Consider the following 17340-nt stretch of genomic DNA (forward strand, 5'->3'; position numbering starts at 1 on the left):
GAAGAGCAGGTGTTGCTAATTGAGATCATGTCTGAGGAGAATTAAACAGCCAGTTAGAACCTTACGGAGCCCTTCCAGATCACCCTCAGGCCAATTACCCTGAGGCTTCCATCTCTTAAGCTTTGGGGGAAAATTGGTGCTCTCGAGGCGGGGACCGAGGTGTGAGGGGGTTGAATAGCTGATGGGTGTCATAGTTCGCACGTTGCTGTCACCAGGAAAGCAGTTTCATAGTGGGCAATGCTCCATCACTGTTTCTGTTGCGATCTTTTGCATCGATCGGTCCCATGTTTGGTGACCCGCTCAGGAAACCTGGAAAACTTTTTTTTTTTTGCAGTTTTTGGCCGGGGCTGGGTTTGAACCCGCCACCTCCAGCATATAAGGCCGGTGCCCTACCCCTTTGAGCCACAGGCGCTGCCCTGGAAAACTTTTTTTTTTGTAAAACGTGAAATAGACTTTGTAGATGGAGAGATCAAGAGAAGACATTGCCTCACAAAGGGCGAGGACCCACTCTTCTATCCCTGTTTTGAGTTATGACAACATGATGTGGACTGAGACGGCAGTGGGAGAGGTGGAGAAGAGACCTGAGTTCCGACTGCAATGGTAAGGGAGCTGCCTGCAGTGGGGAAGCCAAGGGTCTGCCCTTCCCTGGGGATTCAGGGAACCAGGTGGAGGCCCCGGGCGGGAAGACTCAAGCCCGGGAGCCGTTTCTGTGCAGGCGCGGTTGGCTTTGGAAAATTGAATTCCAGTCGCTGTTCTGCTCCTTGGACCGTTAAGAACGGTTAAGGCCCAGCTACCACCTCTGCTCGGTGGGGCCTCATGACCCCCCGCCCTACGCCCTACCGAGTCCGCCCTATTCTTTCCCCCTTCCCCCCCAACCGCACTCGGCCTAGTCCTGGGGCAAAGGGAGTGGCACTCCTAATTGTTGAGAGATCTACCCCATTCTTCAGTTGCCTGGCACGTGATGAGCGCTCAACCATCTGTTGAATGAACGCAAGATTGCATCTTTGCCCATTTAGGGAGATACCGTCGGAACTCAGTTTTTTGTTTTCTATTAATTTAAAAATCATATATATGTCTTGAATAAGTAATACGCATACTACAAAATTCAAGAGAAACTAAGCGAATAATCTTCAAGGCAGGCTCGGCGCCCATAGCTCAGGGAGTAGGGCGCCAGCCACATACACCGAAGGTAGCGGGTTCAAGCTCAGCCCGAGCCAGGTAAACAACAATGACAACTGCAACCAAAAAATAGCTGGGTCTTGTGGCGGGCGCCTGTGATCCCAGCTACTCGGGAGGCTGAGGCAAGAGAATCGCTTAAGCCCAAGAGTTTGAGGTTGCTGTGAGCTGTGACGGCATAGCACTCTACCGAGAGCGACATAGTGAGACTCTGTTTCAAAATAAATAAATAAATAAATAAATAAATAAATAAATAAATAAATAAATAAATCATCAAGGCAACCAGTGTTTTTTTATGTGAATTTTTCCACAAGATATTCTTTTTTTTTTTTTTTTTGTAGAGACAGAGTTTCACTTTATCGCCCTCGGTAGAGTGCCATGGCCTCACACAGCTCACAGCAACCTCCAACTCCTGGGTTTAAGCGATTCTCTTGCCTCAGCCTCCCGAGTAGCTGGGACTACAGGCGCCTGCCACAACGCCCGGCTATTTTTTGGTTGCAGTTTGGCCGGGGCTGGGTTTGAACCCGCCACCCTCTGTATATGGGGCCGGCGCCTTACCGACTGAGCCACAGGCGCCGCCCTCCACAAGATATTCTATAGTTAACATATGTGTAAATAATCACCCAGTTGATACTATTTTGAAATTGACTTTTATGTAGTCTTGGAATCTTTTCATAGTTGCACACATCTATCTGCTTCATAGAGATAACTTCATACGATGCCTGAGTGGTATATTAAGATATATGTATTTAACTAGTCCTTTAACATGTTGATATGCAGACATACTTCATTTCACTCTTTTTTTTTTTTTTTTTGAGCGAGAGAGAGTCTCACTTTGTTGCCCCTGGTAGAGTGCCTTGACATCACAGCTCACAGCAACCTCAAACTCTTGGGCTCAAGCTATTCTCTTGGCTCAGCCTCCCGAATAGCTGGGACTAGAGGCGCCCACCACAATGCCTGGCTATTTTTTTTGTGTGTATGTGTGTGGTTTTTGGCCGGGGCTGAGCTTGAACCTGCCACCTCCGGCATATGAGACTGGCACCCTACTCCTTGAGCCACAGGCGCCACCCATGCCCGGCTATTTTTAGAGACGAGGTCTTGCTCTGGCTAAGGCTTGTCTACTACCTGTGAACACAGGCAGTCCACCTGCCTCAGCCTCCTAGAGTGCTAGGATTACAGGTGTGAGCCACCATGCCTGGCCAAGAGCAAATATTATTGATAAGAAAAAACCTTGGCTCTGCACCTGTGGCTCAAGCAGCTAAGGTGCCAGCCACATACACCAGAGCTGGCAGGTTAGAATCCAGCCCTGGTGGCCCGCCAAACAACAATGACGGCTGCAAACAAAAAATAGCCGGTCATTGTGGTTGGTGCCTGTTGTCTCAGCTACTTGGGAGGCAGAGGCAGGAGAATCGCTTGAGCCCAGCAATTGGAGGTTGCTGTGAGCTGTGATGCCACGGCACTCTACCCAAGGCAACGGCTTGAGGCTCTGTCTCAAAAAAAAAAAAAACCAATAAACCCCAAACATGCAAACAAAATATATGAATGATTTACAAAAAAAATCACCACTTAAACATATTAAAACATGCTCAACTTTACTCATAATAAAAAGTGAAAAATCTAAATTGCAATGACATATTACTTGCACTATCAGATTATCAAAATTGAGAAGTTTGATGACACATGGTGTAAGTGTGCTATCAAATAGGTACTTTTCACACATTGCTGATGGGAGAGAAAATTGGTAAAACTTCTATGGGAAGCAATTTGGCAATACTACACCTACAAAAATCCTTTTCAAAGATTGCTGGTAGAATGAAAATAAGAAAAATCAGCTGGGCTTGGTGGCTCATGCTTGTAATTCTAGCACTCTGGAAGGCTGAGGCAGGAGGATTGTTTGAGTTCAAGACCAGCCTGAGCTAAAGGGAAACCCTCACCTCTACTAAAAATAGAAAAATTAACCAGGAGTCATGGCAGGCACCTGTAGTCCCACTTACTCAGGAGGCTGGGGCAGGAGTATTGCTTGAGCCCAGAAATTTGGGGTTGCTGTGAGCTAGGCTGATACCACAGCACTCTAGCCTGTCTCCAAAAAAAAAAAAGAGAGAGAAAATTAGAAAAATCTTTGTGGAAGGAAGAGAATTTAAAAAACTTTATCTATCAAAATAAAAAAAAATAGTGTACACACTTGTTTAATCTAGTACTGTATTTGATTATAAGAGTGAAATGAGACTAGCCTGGTGGCTCACACCTGTAATCCCAGCACTCTGGGAGGTGGGGGGTAGATTGCCTGAGCTCACAGAGTTTAAGACCAGCCTGGGCCAGAGCAAGACCTCATCTCTAAAAATAGCTGGACATTGTGGTGGGCACCTGTAGTCCTAGCTACTTGGGAGACTGAGGCAAGAAAATCGCTTGAGTCCAAGAGTTTGAGGTTGCTGTGAACTGTGATGGGATAGCAGTCTACCGAGGGCGACAAAGTGAGACTCTGTCTCAAAAAAAAATTTTTTTTTTTTTGCTCTCTGTACATAGGTAAAAAATAGTTTCTCTTTTCCCAGTTTGTTCTGTATCTTTTTACTTTGTTTATGGTGATTCTTTGCAAATATTTTTTAAGTTTTTATGTGATTGCATCCATAAGCATTTTCTTTGATATTTTTGGGTTCCATATATTTAGAAAAGTTTCCCACTACTTAAAATTAGTTTTAAAACTCCTGTGTTTTTCTTTCTTTTTCTTTTTTCTTTTCTTTTTCTTTCTTTATTTATTTGCAGTTTTTGGTCGGAGCTGGGTTTGAACCCACCACCTCTGGCATATGGGACTGGTGCCCTACCCCTTTGAGCCACAGGCACTGCCCCTTTTCTTTTCTTTTCTTTCTTTTTTTTTTTTTTTTTTGTAGAGATAGAGTCTCACTTTATTGCCCTCAGTAGAGTACCAAGGCGTCACACGGCTCACCAGCAACCTCCAGCTCTTGGGCTTAAGTGAGTCTTTTGCCTCAGCCTCCCGAGCAGCTGGGACTACAGGTGCCCGCCATAACACCCCGGCTATTTTTTTGTTTGCAGTTTGGCCGGGGCTGGGTTTGAACCCGCCACCCTCAGTATATGGGGCCGGTGCTCTACTCACTGAGCCACAGGCGCCGCCCCTTTTCTTTCTTTTTCTTTTTTTAGATAAATTCTCACTCTGTTGCCCAGGCTAGAGGGCCATGGCATCAGCCTAGCTCACAGCAACCTCAAACTCTTGGACTCAACAATCTTCCTGCCTCAGCCTTCTGAGTAGCTGGGACTACAGATGCCTGCCACAATGCCCAGCTAATTTTTCTGTTTTTAGTAGAAATGGGTCTCACTCATGCTCAAGACTGGCTCAAACTCCTGAGCTCAGGGGATCTTCCTGCCTTGGCCTCCCAGAGAGTTAGGATTACAGGTGTGAGCCACTGCCGGCCTCCTGTTTTCTTTTAATACTTTTGTAGTGTATTTTTGTATATATAAGTGTTTGATTCATCTGGAATTTATTTTAGAGGTGTTTAGGTAGACAGTCAGCTTTTTTTGTTTGTTTTGAGACCGGGTCTCACTGTCTCCTGGATTAGAGTGCAATGGTGTCATCAGAACTCACTGCAACCTCAAACTCATGGGCTCAAATGATCCTTCTGCCTCAGCCTTCTGAGTAGCTAAGACTTTTGGTGTGCTTCACTACACCCTGATAATTTCTCTGTTTTTTTTTAGAGTCTGCTCTTCCTCGGGCTGGTCTTAAAGTCCTGGCCTCAAGTCTTCCAAAGTGGTGGGATTACAGGCGTGAGCTGCATAATACCCAAATTGCCGCATGTATTTGGGTCTATTTCTAGATTTTTTCCATTTTGTTCCATTGATCTATTTATGTTCTAGTACTATATTGATTATTTAATTAATTAATTAATTTATTTTGTGAGACAGAGTCTCCAGCTGTTGCCCTGGGTAGAGTGCCATGGCATCACAGTTCATAGCAACCTCCAAGTCCTGGGCTTAAGCAATTCTCTTGTCTCAGCCTCCCCAAGTAGCTGGGACTCCAGGCACCTGCCAGTGCCCGGCTGTTTTTGGTTGTAGTTGTCATTGTTGTTTGGCAGGCCCAGGCTGGTGTATATGGCTGGCGCCTTAGCCGCTTGAGCTATAGGTGCTGAGCCTGTATTGATTTTTTAAATTAATGTATATAATGTTTTTTACTACAATTAAAAAAATTAATGTATAGGGTGACCCTGTGTCTCAGTGGGTAGGGCACTGGCCCCCTATATGGAGGGTGGCGGGTTCAAACCCAGCCACGGCGAAACTGCAACAAAATAATAGCTGGGCATTGTGGCGGGCACCTGTAGTCCCAGCTACTCTGGGGCCTGAGCCCAGGAGTTGGAGGTTGCTGTGAGCTGTGACTCCGTGGCACTCTACCGAGGGCAATAAAAAAAAATTATAATACATGCAGAAAAATTCACAAATAAGTGGTTTTTTTTTTTTTTTTTTTTTTAGTTTTTAAAAATGGAATAAATGGGGAGGAGGAAGGGGGATTGGTGTGCTCTCAACTAACAGGCACAGGTATATGGCAGACTTGCTGGGTGAGGGATACAACTAGAACTTAGACTTTACCTAACAAATGCAATCAATGTCACTTAATTGTCTGTAACCTCATATTAATTTGAAGTAAAAAAAAATGGAATACATTATTGTAACCAGCAGTAGATCAAGAAACAGAACATTACCAGTGCCCCAAAAGCCACCCTTATGTTGTCTGTCACTAATCTGCTCAAAGATAACCAGTTTCTGAGTCCTATTGTCATAAACCAGTTTTGCCTGTTTTTATATATATATATGTATTAAGAATCAAGAGTGTGTACTGTTTTGTGTCTGGCTTCCTTCAGATTTTTTCTGTGAGATTCAGCCACATCGCTCAATGTCACAAAAAACTTCATTCCTTCTCATTACTGTGTAGTATTATATTGTGGAACTATACCATAATTTATTTTTCTGTTCTTCTGCTAATGTTATTTTGATTGGAATCACATATTTTTAGATTATGTAAAGGAGGATTATTATATTTATGATAAAGAATTTTATGTCTCATATAGAAAATTCCCATCAGTTGCATTTTCAAGTTTTCACTGTGTAGAATTTACACATTTCTTGTTAATATTATTCCAAGATATTTGAGTGCCTTGTTGGTATAGTTATTTTTACTTTTTATTTATTTTTTTATTTTTAGAGACAGAGTCTCACTTTGTTGCCCTAGGTAGAGTGCCGTGGCATCACAACTCACAGCAACCTGCAGCTCTTGGGCTTAGGCGATTCTCTTGCCTCAGCCTCCCAAGTAGCTGGGACTACAGGCGCCTGCCACAATGTCCAGCTATTTTTGTTGCAGTTGCCACTGTTGTTTTAATTGGCCGGGGCAGGTTCGAACCCTCCACCCTCGGTAGGTATATGGGGCCTGTGCCCCACTCACTGAGCCACAGGTGCTGCCCTATTTTTACTTTTGAAAAGGTAAAAGATGGGCTGGGCGCGGTGGCTCATGCCTGTAATCCTAGCACTCTAGGAGCCTGAGGTGAGTGGATTGCTTGAGCTCACGAGTTCGAGATCAACTTCAGCAAAAGCAAGACCCCGTTTCTACTAAAAATAGAAAAATAGAAATAGAGGCAAGAGGATCACTTGAGCACAAGAATTGGAGTTGTTGTGAGCTATGATGACGTGGCACTCTACCCAGGGCAATAGCTTGAGCCTCTGTCTCAAAGAAAAGGTAAAAGATGGCAGAATGTGGTGACTCATGCCTGTAATCCTAGCACTTTGGGATGCTGAGGTGGGAGGATCACTTGAACTCAGCCTGGGCAATAGTGAGACCTCATGGCTACAAAAAAAAAAAAAAAAAAAAAATTAGCCAGGCATGGTACTGCATGCCTGTAGTCCTGCCTACTTGGGAGTCTGAGGCAGGAGACCACTTGAGCCCAGGAGTTGGAGGATACAGTGAGCTAGGATGACAACTGTACTCTAGCCCTAGCAACAGGCTAAACTCTGTCTCAAAAATAAATAAAATAAAAAAGTAAAAGAGTAGTTTACGTCCAATGAAGAATGTCTAGTGTTGTGATAAAAAGCACAAACCTACTTTTTTATGGACCCATCATCTTCCCATTGAGGTTCAGAGTGTGCAAAAAAGGAGAAATATGAGTCCAAAAAGATGAGTTACACATTAAAAATTAGGTAACAGGAGGATTTCTTAATCAGATCAGTGAAAATGCAGGTGAAAGTGTTAAGTCCAAAAAGAAGGGTTAAAAATGCAATAACAGGGACAAATGAAATAACAGGGACAATTTATTCTTTTTTTTTTTTTGAGACAGAGTGTCACTCTTTGTGCCCTGGGTATAGTGCTATGCTATCACAGCTCACAGCAACCTCAACCTCTTGGGCTCAAGTGATCCTATTGCCTCATCCTCCCAAGTAGCTGTGACTATAGGCTCCTACCACAGTGCAGGGCTAATTTTTTGTATTTTAATTTTTAATTTTAATTTAATTTAATTTTTTTTTTTTTTTTAGAGACAGAGTCTCACTTTGTTGCCCTTGGTAGAGTGCTGTGGTGTCACAGCTCACAGCAACCTCCAATTCCTGGGCTTAGGCGATTCTCTAGCCTCAGCCTCCCGAGTACCTGGGACTTCAGGCGCCCACCACAACGCTGGGTTTTTTGTTGCAGTTTGGCAGGGCCAGGTTTGAACCTGCCACCCTCGGTATATAGGGCCAGCACCCTACTCTGAACCACAGGCACCACCCTCATTTTTGTATTTTTAGTAGAGATAGTCTCTCTTGCTGAGGCTGGTCTCGAACTCCTGAGCTCAAGCAATCCTGTCTCAGCCTCTCAGAGTGCTGGGATTATAGGCATGAGCCATCACACCTGGCCTTAGGAAGAATTTCTTAATCAGAGCAGTGAAAATCTAGGTAGAATAATTTTTCCTGGAAAATTTTAAAAAGAAGATCGACTTCTAATTGGCTAGGTAGAGAAGTTGGGGAGTAAAAGGAAGAACTTTAGGTGATTCCAAACTCCAAGTCACTGTGCATTTGGGATTTATTGCCTCATTGAAAGATTGTATTGTGGGGTGCTGGGATTAACTGAATTGCAATTTCTTTTTTTTTTTTCTCTCTCTTTTTTCTTTTTTGAGACAGAGCCTCAACCTGTCACCCTGGGTAGAGTGCTGTGGTATCACAGCTCGCAACCTCCAACTCCTGGGCTCAAGTGAGTCTCCTGCCTCTGCCTCCCAAGTAGCTGGGACCACAGGCACCCGCCACAACGCCTGGCTATTTTTTGGTTGCAGCCGTCATTGTTGTTTGGTGGGCTCGGGCTGGATTCGAACCCACCAGCTCAGGTGTATGTGGCTGGTGCCTTAGCCGCTTGAGCCACAGGCACCAAGCCTGAATTGCAATTTCTTTATTTTCATCTCCAGTTCCGAAGAGTCTGTTTTCTTTCCCTGAAGGGTGTTCTGCATGGGCTATAGGAGATAGTAGGTGAAAGGCTTTAACGTGGCAGTTTTCAATCGGTGGGTTGTGATCCACAGGAACTGTATTAAAGAGCCGTGGCATTAGGAAGGTTGAGAACCACTGCTTTAATGTAAGGTCTAGTTGCCAGAGAGTTCATTTTTTTTTTTTTTTGTAGAGACAGAGTCTCACCTTATCGCCCTTGGTAGAGTGCCATGGCGTCACACAGCTCACAGCGACCTCCAACTCCAGGGCCCAGGCGATTCTCCTGCCTCAGCCTCCCGAGCACCTGGGACCACAGGCACCTGCCACAACGCCCGGCTATTTTTTTGTTGCAGTTTGGCCGGGGCTGGGTTTGAGCCCGCCACCCTCGGTATATGGGTCCGGCGCCCTACCCACTGAGCCACAGGCGCCGCCTGAAAAAGATACTTACTTTTAATTCAATGAAAAATTAAAATACTTGATTTCGTTATTGGAAATGTTTTATGTTTGGAACAACTTGGATGTGTGAATATTTTTCAACAGTGAGTTCTAAATATAGATTTTCCAGTGAAAATTTAGTGACTGAATTTTTTCTTTCTTTCTTTTTTTTTGGAGACAAAGTCTCACTTTGTGGCTTGGTCGAGTGCCGTGGCGTCACAGCTCACAGCAACCTCCAGCTCTTGGGCTTAGGCGATTCTCTTGCCTCAGCCTCCGAGTAACTGGGACTACAGGCGTCCGTTGCCATTGGTTGCAGTTCGGCCGGGGTCAGGTTCGAACCCGCCACCCTCGGTATATGGGACCAGCGCCCTACTCACTGAGCCACAGGCGCCACCCTAGTGACTGAATTAAGGTGCTATAAATGTAAAATATACACTGAACTTTGAAGACCTAGTATGAAAAAAAAATGTTAACGTCTCACTAGTGATTTTTATTTTAGTAACATTGAAATAGTAATAGTTTGGATATGTGGAGTTAAATAAAATATAATAAATTCACTGTATCTGTTTAATTTTGATTTTTTTTTTATGTGACTACTGGAAAGTTTTAAATTACATGTATGACTTGAATTCTATTTCTGTAGAGCAGGGATGCTTAGGAGACCGGGCAACAGCATCTCCCAGCGCCAGCCAGTCGTGGTTACCGACTGTGTCGGGGTGTCCCGAGATTTCTTGGGATAGCTCCCCGCTTCCGCCCGCACCTGCATTGCGGAGAACTCGACTCTCCAGCACCGGTGGCGGGACATTATGGGGCGGAGGGGAGGGCTGTGCCCTGGAAGCCTTCTGGAACATTATAACCCGGGAGGTGGCTGGGATGCTAATTGCGTAGTGAGTGTGTGGGGGTGGGGAGGTTGGCGGCTCAGGGTACCAATTTCTTGTTTTGTTTTGGTTTTTTGTTTGTTTTTTAATTGACCCTCAGGCCTCTGGGTCTTTTTTTTTTTCTTCTTCTTCTTTTTTTGTAGAGACAGAGTCTCACTTATCCCCCTGAGTAGAGTGCCTTGGCGTCACACAGCTCACAGGAATTAGGCGATTCTCTTGCCTCAGCCTCCCGAGTAGCTGGGACTACAGGCGCCCGCCATAACGTCCTGCTATTTTTTTGTTGCAGTTTGGCCGAGGCCAGGTTCGAACCCACCACCATCAGTATCCTGGGCCGGTGCCCGAGGGGACCAATTTCTCAGGAGCGTGTTCTCTAGCCTCACTCTGCCAAGTTCACAGCGGGCGCTGGCCTGGCTCTGAAGTCGGACTTTGCCTCCTAAGTGGCCCCGGCTCCGCTGCCCTGTCAGGGAATCTTCTAACGAGTTGCGGCTCTTTACAAAGGGCAATGGCAGCGGGAGTCAGCTGGAGAGCTCTCGAGGAGGGTTTGGTGTAGGGATGGGTTGGAGCTCCAGAGATTGCGGGAAGCAAAGGACGCTGGGCGGACGCTGCTGCGGAGAGAAGGGCGAGAGACCAGGCCGGCCTGGTGCTCTCCACCTCCTGCTCCTCCCCATGTCACTCCTCTCCTCCAAGATGCTGAGACTGTCGCCCTGTCTCTCCAGCTCCTGACATCTCTACTTTTTGGGCTCTGTTCCGCCCTCTACTTGAAGCACACTCAGCAGTTCACTTCTCATCTGGGGTCTCAGTAAGTGTGAGTCTATCCAGGGCCAGCTTCCCACTGGGCTGCACTAAGCACAGAGCAAGGAGAAGCACAGAGGCTGGTGGAAAGGAACCAGTGCATTACTCCCACCTTCCCTCCAGCTCTCACTGCAGTGCCCTCCTCCCCAGTCTCTCCAAGCTTAGTCCCTGCTGTGTCCTGGGTCTCTCTCCCTTGACAACTGCATTTTTTGCTTTTGCTAAACATTTTCTTTCTGGCTCTCCTCCAGGGCATTAGGGATCTGTGACACTGGGATGGTAGGGAGATCCCATTGGAGAAACAGGAAGAAGGGAAAGAGCTGGGTGTCCTTTGTTGGTATTTCTGCACAGGAATCCCTAGGAATGTGGAGGATATCTCCTTCTCCAGCTCAGAGATGGAGAGTGAAAGGGTGAGGACAGAGACAAAACTGGGCTGGGAGTGCTATTCCCCCAAAGCACTGCCAGGCCTCCCTACCCTGTGTGCCAGGCTGGGTGTTGGGCAAGCCCCTGGGATACGTGGTACGTGGATGAGCAGTCAGAAAGGGGAAAAAAACAGAAATGAGGGGAGGAAATAGACTGACGTAAAGACAACTCCAGAGATCAAGCTTAGTTTTGGTTGCTACTGGTGTAGCCTCTGGTAGCAGGTTTAATAGTCTGACAGATAATGGAAGGTGATGGAGGCTCATGCAGACACAGTTCCAGTGTGTGGTCTGTCTCCACCTTTGCTGTTGCCTGAGAATCCTTGGCTCTAGTTCCTTGAGCAAGGGGCAAGTGGGACTTGGGGATGGGTAATAAAAAAAGGGAGACTACCTGGTTGAGGAACAGAGATCCCAGAGGCAGATGGCACTTCCCAGCCCTACCTCTGAAATAATCTCATAACTGTGTTTGGCAATTGGTTTTGGTTATTAAAAGAGGTGTGTGTGAGGAAAGCCCAGTATTAGATTAGCAGCCTAGAGTCTTGGTTGTGTTTCTTGCTCTATGTGTGTGTGTTTGGGGTGGGGAGGATTTGGAGGAGTGAAGGAGGGCTAGACTAAAGGAGGGTTTGCATCTGCAGCTCCCTGGGACCCGCAGAGAAGAGACAACAGACTGGAAGAGGAAGGCAGATTCTCTGGCACGAGGGATCCCTAGTTGTTGGCACTGTGTAGGCAAGAGGTGTGGGAGATCTATAGTCCAAGTAGCCTTGTCTCTGTTTGCCCCTTTTTTATCTGGAGCTGACTTGGCTGGGGCACTAGTGTGGAAGGAAAGGTTAGAAAAGCTTGGCAGTGACCCGATTACCCCCAGAGCTTTTATCCCCAGAAGGCCGAGGTGCCACAAAGTCAAAGGTCACATGATGTTTGACCCGGCCCTTGCTTTTGCTCCAGAGGGCAATCAGGCCAAAGCAGAGAGTCACAGAGGTGAGGAAGGGGAGGAAACCAACTGCCAGCACCATGGCCAGGCCTCTGTTATCCAGAAAGAAGGGCCCTGGGATCCCTGGCATGGTCATGTTGAGGTTGGAGAGGGTGCCATTTGGTGGTCCAACTTGGATTACTTCCAGCCAGGTCCTCAGGGAGTCATTCCCAGCTACATTGCTGACTACACAGACATAGGCCCCTCTGTCCCGCAGCTGCACAGAGCGGATCTCCAGTGCTCCATCCTCTAGGACTCTTACCCTCCCAGCCCTTCCCAGCCAAGCCCCTTGAGGCCTCATCCATGAGACAGTGGGGGCTGGATCTCCATCTCCAGAGCAAGAGAAAACTGCACGCCCCCCTTCCCCCACAATGACCCATCGAGGCCCTGACTTACGGACCAGGGCTGGTTTGCAAGTGAAGTGTCCTGGAGGGAGGATGTCTGAAAACTCACTCAGGCGCCTTCCCTGGACATGCTGGGGGCCCGCACAGGCTGGGGGGGATGCGCCAAAGTCCAAGTGGTGGCGAAGCCTGAGCAGCCAGAGGAGGCGGCAGTCACAAGTTAGAGGGTTGCCAGACAGCCTGAGGGTGACCAGCTTGTTTGGAGAAGGGAAAGCTGTTTCCTCCAGTGTCTGAAGGGCATTATCTGCCACATCTAGGAGGTGGAAGGCGGTCAGGCCGTGGAAGGCGTGGGCGGCAATGGAGGTGAGGCATGCCCTGGACAGTCGCAGCTCCTGGAGCCGCACCAGGGGGCTGAGCCTATGGGCTGGAATGGCCGAGATGGGGTTCTGAGATAGGTCCAGGACCCTGAGGAAGCTGAGGTGGTGCAGTGCTTGGAAGGGCACCGAGCTCAAGTTGCAGCGGGTAATGGCCAGACTGCTGAGGTTGAGCCCGATCAAGCTCCCAGGGTCCAGGGCTTCCAGAGTTGGCCAGTGGTGGATCTCCAGCTCCTTCAGTTGCCCCAGCCCCCGTAGTGCTTCAGCCTGCAGCCTCCCGATGTCCAGTTCTCGCAGCCTAAGGGCCACTAGGGCCGGGAGGTGAGTGAGGGCCGGGCCGGGCACAGTGCTGAGGTTGCAGCGCTCCAGGGTAAAGGCGCTCAGCTTGGCCAGCCCTGCAAAGGCTCCTGGAGCCACAAACACCAGGTGGTTGTCCCCAACTTCCAGCTGCTGGAGGCTGCCTAGCTCCCTAAAAGCTCCATCGAGGAAGAGGACAATCTGGTTGAGACGGAGGTCCAGCAGTGTCAGGGCAGACAGGCCTGAGAAGACCCCCGGCCCTAAGATTCTGAGCCGATTGCTCTGCAGTCTCAGGGTGAGTAAGTGCTGCAGGCCGTGGAAGGCCCCAGGCTCCAGGGTGGACAGCTGGTTGTAGCTGAGGTCCAGTTCCCGGAGCAGGCCCAGGCGGGACAGCATCCCCCGCTGAAGGACCCACAGGCGGTTTCTGCTCAAGTCCAGGAGCTCCGTGTCCAATGGGAGTCCCCCAGGTACAGCCTCCAGTCGCCTGTGGGCACAGAGCACTGCCTGGGGCTGGGATGCACAGTCACACACAGCCGGGCAGCTGCCGCTGCTCCCTCCAAGCAGAAGGAGCAGGAAAAGGATGAGAGGCCATTGGACCCAGGCCTGCTTCAGAGCTGTAGGTGCCTCCATTCTCCCTTCAGTCCTGGAACAGGTGATGACATGGGCCTTTTTGGAAAGTGCTTTAGATGACAGTAACCCTGGACTTCCTGGACTTCCTTAGAGGGGAGAGGAATTCATTGGTCTGTTTCAGCATTACCACACATAGGACACAGAACCAGGAAAAATTCTGATGCACCACCTTCCCGGGGCTTCCGGGGACTCTTTTTTGGGCAATCTACTTTCTTCCCCCTCCCAGCCTTGGCTAACTGGTCAAGTGCTTACTAGCTCATGGAACCCCAGTCACACCTGATTTCTGAGGGGAAAGTTTTTTTTTTTTGTAGAGACAGAGTCTGACTGTACCGCCCTCGGGTAGAGTGCTGTGGTGTCATACGGCTCAGAGCAACCTCTAACTCTTGGGCCTACGCAATTCTCTTGCCTCAGCTTCCCGAGCAGCTGGGACTACAGGCGCCCACCACAACGCCCAGCTATTTTTTTATTGCAGTTTGGCCGGGGCTGGGTTTGAACCCGCCACCCTTGGCATATGGGGCCGGCGCCCTACTCACTGAGCCACAGGCGCTGCCCGAGGGGAAAGTTTTTAAGGGACTGGGGAAAGAGGTCATCCCAGAAGGAACTCTGAGTCTCCTTGTATTGGATTTTTTCCCTGTCTGTGAGATGCAGGATACCTCAGGACCCTTTTCCCTGGTATCTGCTCTCCTCGGGGTCTCCTCAGTCCCTCTCTACCCACCCTTATCCTCCCATTTTCTGTATCACAGCTGGGCCTAAGGCTCAGGAAGATCACATTCCTTGGTCCAGAGCTCTCTGTCCTGATTGGAGGGAGGTCTTCACCTGGACTAGTCACCCACAGCCGGGAAGCCTGCTGGCCTCGGCTCTGCCGCTCTCTGCCCTCCTTCAGCCTGGCGCAGGGCCTGAGCCCTGCACTAACAAGTCCCACTGTCTCCAGAATGCCTGTGTGGATGACAGCAAGGCTCCACATTAGCCATGGCCCAGGAGGCAGGGGCACCTGCTGGGAAGCTGAGAAATGCCCCGTAAGTGCTCAAAGGGCAACACTGCTCCCCTACAGATGAGACGGGTGTATGCAGTAGCCAGGGAGGCCAAGTTCTGAGTTCTGCTTTTTGGTCCTCAGTCTCATGCTTCTCCTATATCCCTCCTTAATGTTTAGTTTCTAGTCTAGTGTGTGAATCTGAGGGAGAGTTCTCAACCCCGTTGACCTGAGCTGCCGGGGTAATTCTCAAGGGACACATTGTGAACTAGAAAGGCATAGATAAGTGATGAGAGAGACCATCTGAGCAGATGCTTGTGGGGTGGGGAGGAAGGGAGCCCTTGGCTTGACAGGGTACACAGCCTGTCAACTGAAAGTGGGCTCTGAAAGTGGGTCTGGGCAGTATCAGGAAGATGGAGACTATGATGACTGCTGCAAGTCAGCTGCCAGGATAAAAAGAAGGGGTCCTCTACGTGGTGAGAGCCCCTCAACTTACCCCGCTTAATGCCAACAGAGACCCCAAGACAGAGGACGTAATTGGAATTGGCAAAGAATGGCTAAGGAGACTGGAGCAGGAGCCAACAGACACTCCCTGGAGGTGGTGTGCCTGGTTTCCTTCTGAACTGCAGTGCAATCCTGGTCTGCTTTGGGCGGTCCAGAGTCAGCCTCTGTGAGCCCTGCAGGCTCAGCTTTCTATTATATGCCCTATTTTTTTCCATTTGGAGCTTGGGAGAGGCATTTTAAGAGACAGTTATTTCTTCCTCCCTTTTCCACACTCTATACCCTCATCTAGGAGGAGCATTCCAACAGCTCTCTTATAGGCACTTTAGAGGATGTCATAGTTGGGAAACGAAAGAAAGAGGCCAGTAGAGCAGAGGAATGCAGGAAACCAGTCTGAGGCTTGGGGACGAGAAAGAAAAATGTGGGGCAAAGGCTGCTGGCCAGACCCCTCTTGCCCTTCTCCTGACCTAGAGGTCTCCATGGCATGCTAAGAGTTCTTCAGCCAGGGATGTGTCCCAGCCCTCGTCACTCCCTGTGCCTGTTCTGGGAAGTCCACCTGACAGCTAGCTCTTCATCACTGCCGCTGCAGTTCCTGCTCACCCTTCTGCTCTGCGTTCAGCACAAGTGCAGTGGAGCATGTAACCCAGCTTCCTTCCTTCCTGCTCCTGTGAGTTTCCTCTTGGTCCCCAAAGCCTGCTGGGTCAGGGGGCTCTGAGGCTAACCTTTTTTATTTATAAGGTGTCTGACATAATAGCGAACTTCCCTTGCCAACCCTCATGCCCATAGGGCTGGCTTCTGGCCACTTTGCAGGAAGAGATAGCTGTTGGAGTCACTTCTTTCTCCCCTTCAGTGGGGGGTCTGGGACATCATTCCCTCAGGATAAGGAGCTCAGTTTCTGTCTCTGCGTGGCAGTCCAAGACACATTTGAACATAGACACTTAAAACATATCTGATTGAGGGGTAGGACCTGTGGGGGTGGGGGCAACTCCTAGAGGAGAGATTTCTTGCACATCCACACTGATTGTGGGGAAAAACCCTTCCCAGAGGTAGAAGGAGGACTGGGGGGATGGAGGGAGGTCTCCTCAGAGTCCTTCCACTCAGGGGCACTTGGACATTTTAGTTTTCCCATCAAAGTCCTATGGGGTGTGGATTGATGGTTGGTGGGAGTAGGGATGGGGCACAAACCCCCTTGCCTGGGTAGGGACACTGGAGAATGTTATGGGAAAAGGCAGGTGCAGCTTTGGGACACCGGGTAGGGGTACTTACCAGAGAAGCTGGAGGGTGGCATCAAGTTTGACACTGCAAAATAGCCAGGCCTTGTGGCGGGCGCCTGTAGTCCCAGCTACTCGGGAGGCTGAGGCAGGAGAATCGCCTGAACCCAGGAGTTGCAGGTTGCTGTGAGCTGTGTGACGCCACGGCACTCTACCGAGGGCAATAAAGTGAGACTCTGTCTCTAAAAAAAAAATAAAATAAATATAAAGTTTGACACTGCATCTGTCTGGGGCTGGGGGCCCTGTCCCATCTGAGCTGGCCCTCCGGCCCCTGGATCCGCTCGGTGTGCCTCCCTGCCTCCTCCTGCTGCCTGCCTGCCCGCAACTGCTGCTGCTGCAGCTGGTGCCAAGTCTGAGGCAGAGGAAAGCGCCAGAAAGCATTTCTCCTTCTCTCTCTCTCTCTTTTTAAACCAGATGAGAATGAGTCTGCCGCAACCCTGTTGGTGCAAAATAAATAAATAAAGCAACTAAGGGATGCAGCGAGCACCACTACAGGATGGTCAGTGAGGGAGCAGGTCAGAGGGGGCGCTGGTGCCAGGGAGGGGTCTAACGGATCTCTCTGATGTCCTGTGCACCCCAGCCCCCCCAGGAGCTTGGGCGAGCCACCTTCCAGGGGATTGTCTTTGAGGGCTTCCAGATGCAGGGCAATTCTGTGCAGCCTCTAAATCTAAACACCTCCTGTGGGCATCATTCATAGGAACGTTCTCAGCACATAATGCCCCGTTGGGAACAGAGTTTGGCTCTCCTTCCGTGGGGGTTCCTGAGGATCTGTTCACAAACCTTACTGGAGAAGCTCATCCCTGGGAGAGACCAGTGTGGGATAGAAACTGTGTCATGCTGATGGCTGCAGGATGG

The 17340-nt window shown here is 49.0% G+C and overlaps 1 protein-coding gene and 1 long non-coding RNA gene across 5 annotated transcripts; one reads left to right on the forward strand and one right to left on the reverse strand.

Moving 5' to 3' along the window:
- Nucleotides 1-67: 67 nt before the first annotated feature.
- Nucleotides 68-9100, forward strand: LOC128586050 (uncharacterized). Its single transcript, XR_008380171.1, has 3 exons — nt 68-600; nt 4882-4950; nt 8809-9100. It is a non-coding gene; the product is annotated as an uncharacterized LOC128586050 (long non-coding RNA).
- Nucleotides 9101-11235: 2135 nt separating this feature from the next.
- Nucleotides 11236-16878, reverse strand: LINGO4 (leucine rich repeat and Ig domain containing 4). Of its 4 annotated transcripts, XM_053591557.1 has the most exons (3): nt 16481-16597; nt 15937-16115; nt 11238-13829 (listed from the first exon to the last, which is right to left on the reverse strand). In XM_053591557.1, exon 3 carries the CDS (start codon nt 13741-13743, stop codon nt 11962-11964), a length of 1782 nt encoding a protein of 593 aa, XP_053447532.1. In that variant the 5' UTR covers nt 13744-13829; nt 15937-16115; nt 16481-16597; the 3' UTR covers nt 11238-11961. The 4 variants fall into 4 exon arrangements, with proteins under 4 accessions (XP_053447529.1, XP_053447528.1, XP_053447532.1 ...); XM_053591554.1 differs by lacking the exon at nt 15937-16115 and having other exon boundaries at nt 11236-13756; nt 16481-16878; XM_053591553.1 differs by lacking the exon at nt 15937-16115 and having other exon boundaries at nt 11237-13825; nt 16481-16878.
- Between the last annotated feature and the right edge of the window lie 462 nt (nt 16879-17340).

The sequence above is a fragment of the Nycticebus coucang genome, chromosome 5 (assembly GCF_027406575.1).
Source record: "Nycticebus coucang isolate mNycCou1 chromosome 5, mNycCou1.pri, whole genome shotgun sequence".
Classification (NCBI taxonomy): Eukaryota; Metazoa; Chordata; class Mammalia; order Primates; family Lorisidae; genus Nycticebus; species Nycticebus coucang.

Bases quoted from the DNA above. Each gene is read 5' to 3' on its own strand.
- LINGO4 (XM_053591553.1), bottom strand. From the start codon at position 16,866: ATGCTTTCTGGCGCTTTCCTCTGCCTCAGACTTGGCACCAGCTGCAGC. The intron at 13,826-16,480 runs GTAAGTACCCCT...CCTCTAAGGAAG, and splicing joins GCCACCCTCCAGCTTCTCTG to TCCAGGAAGTCCAGGGTTAC.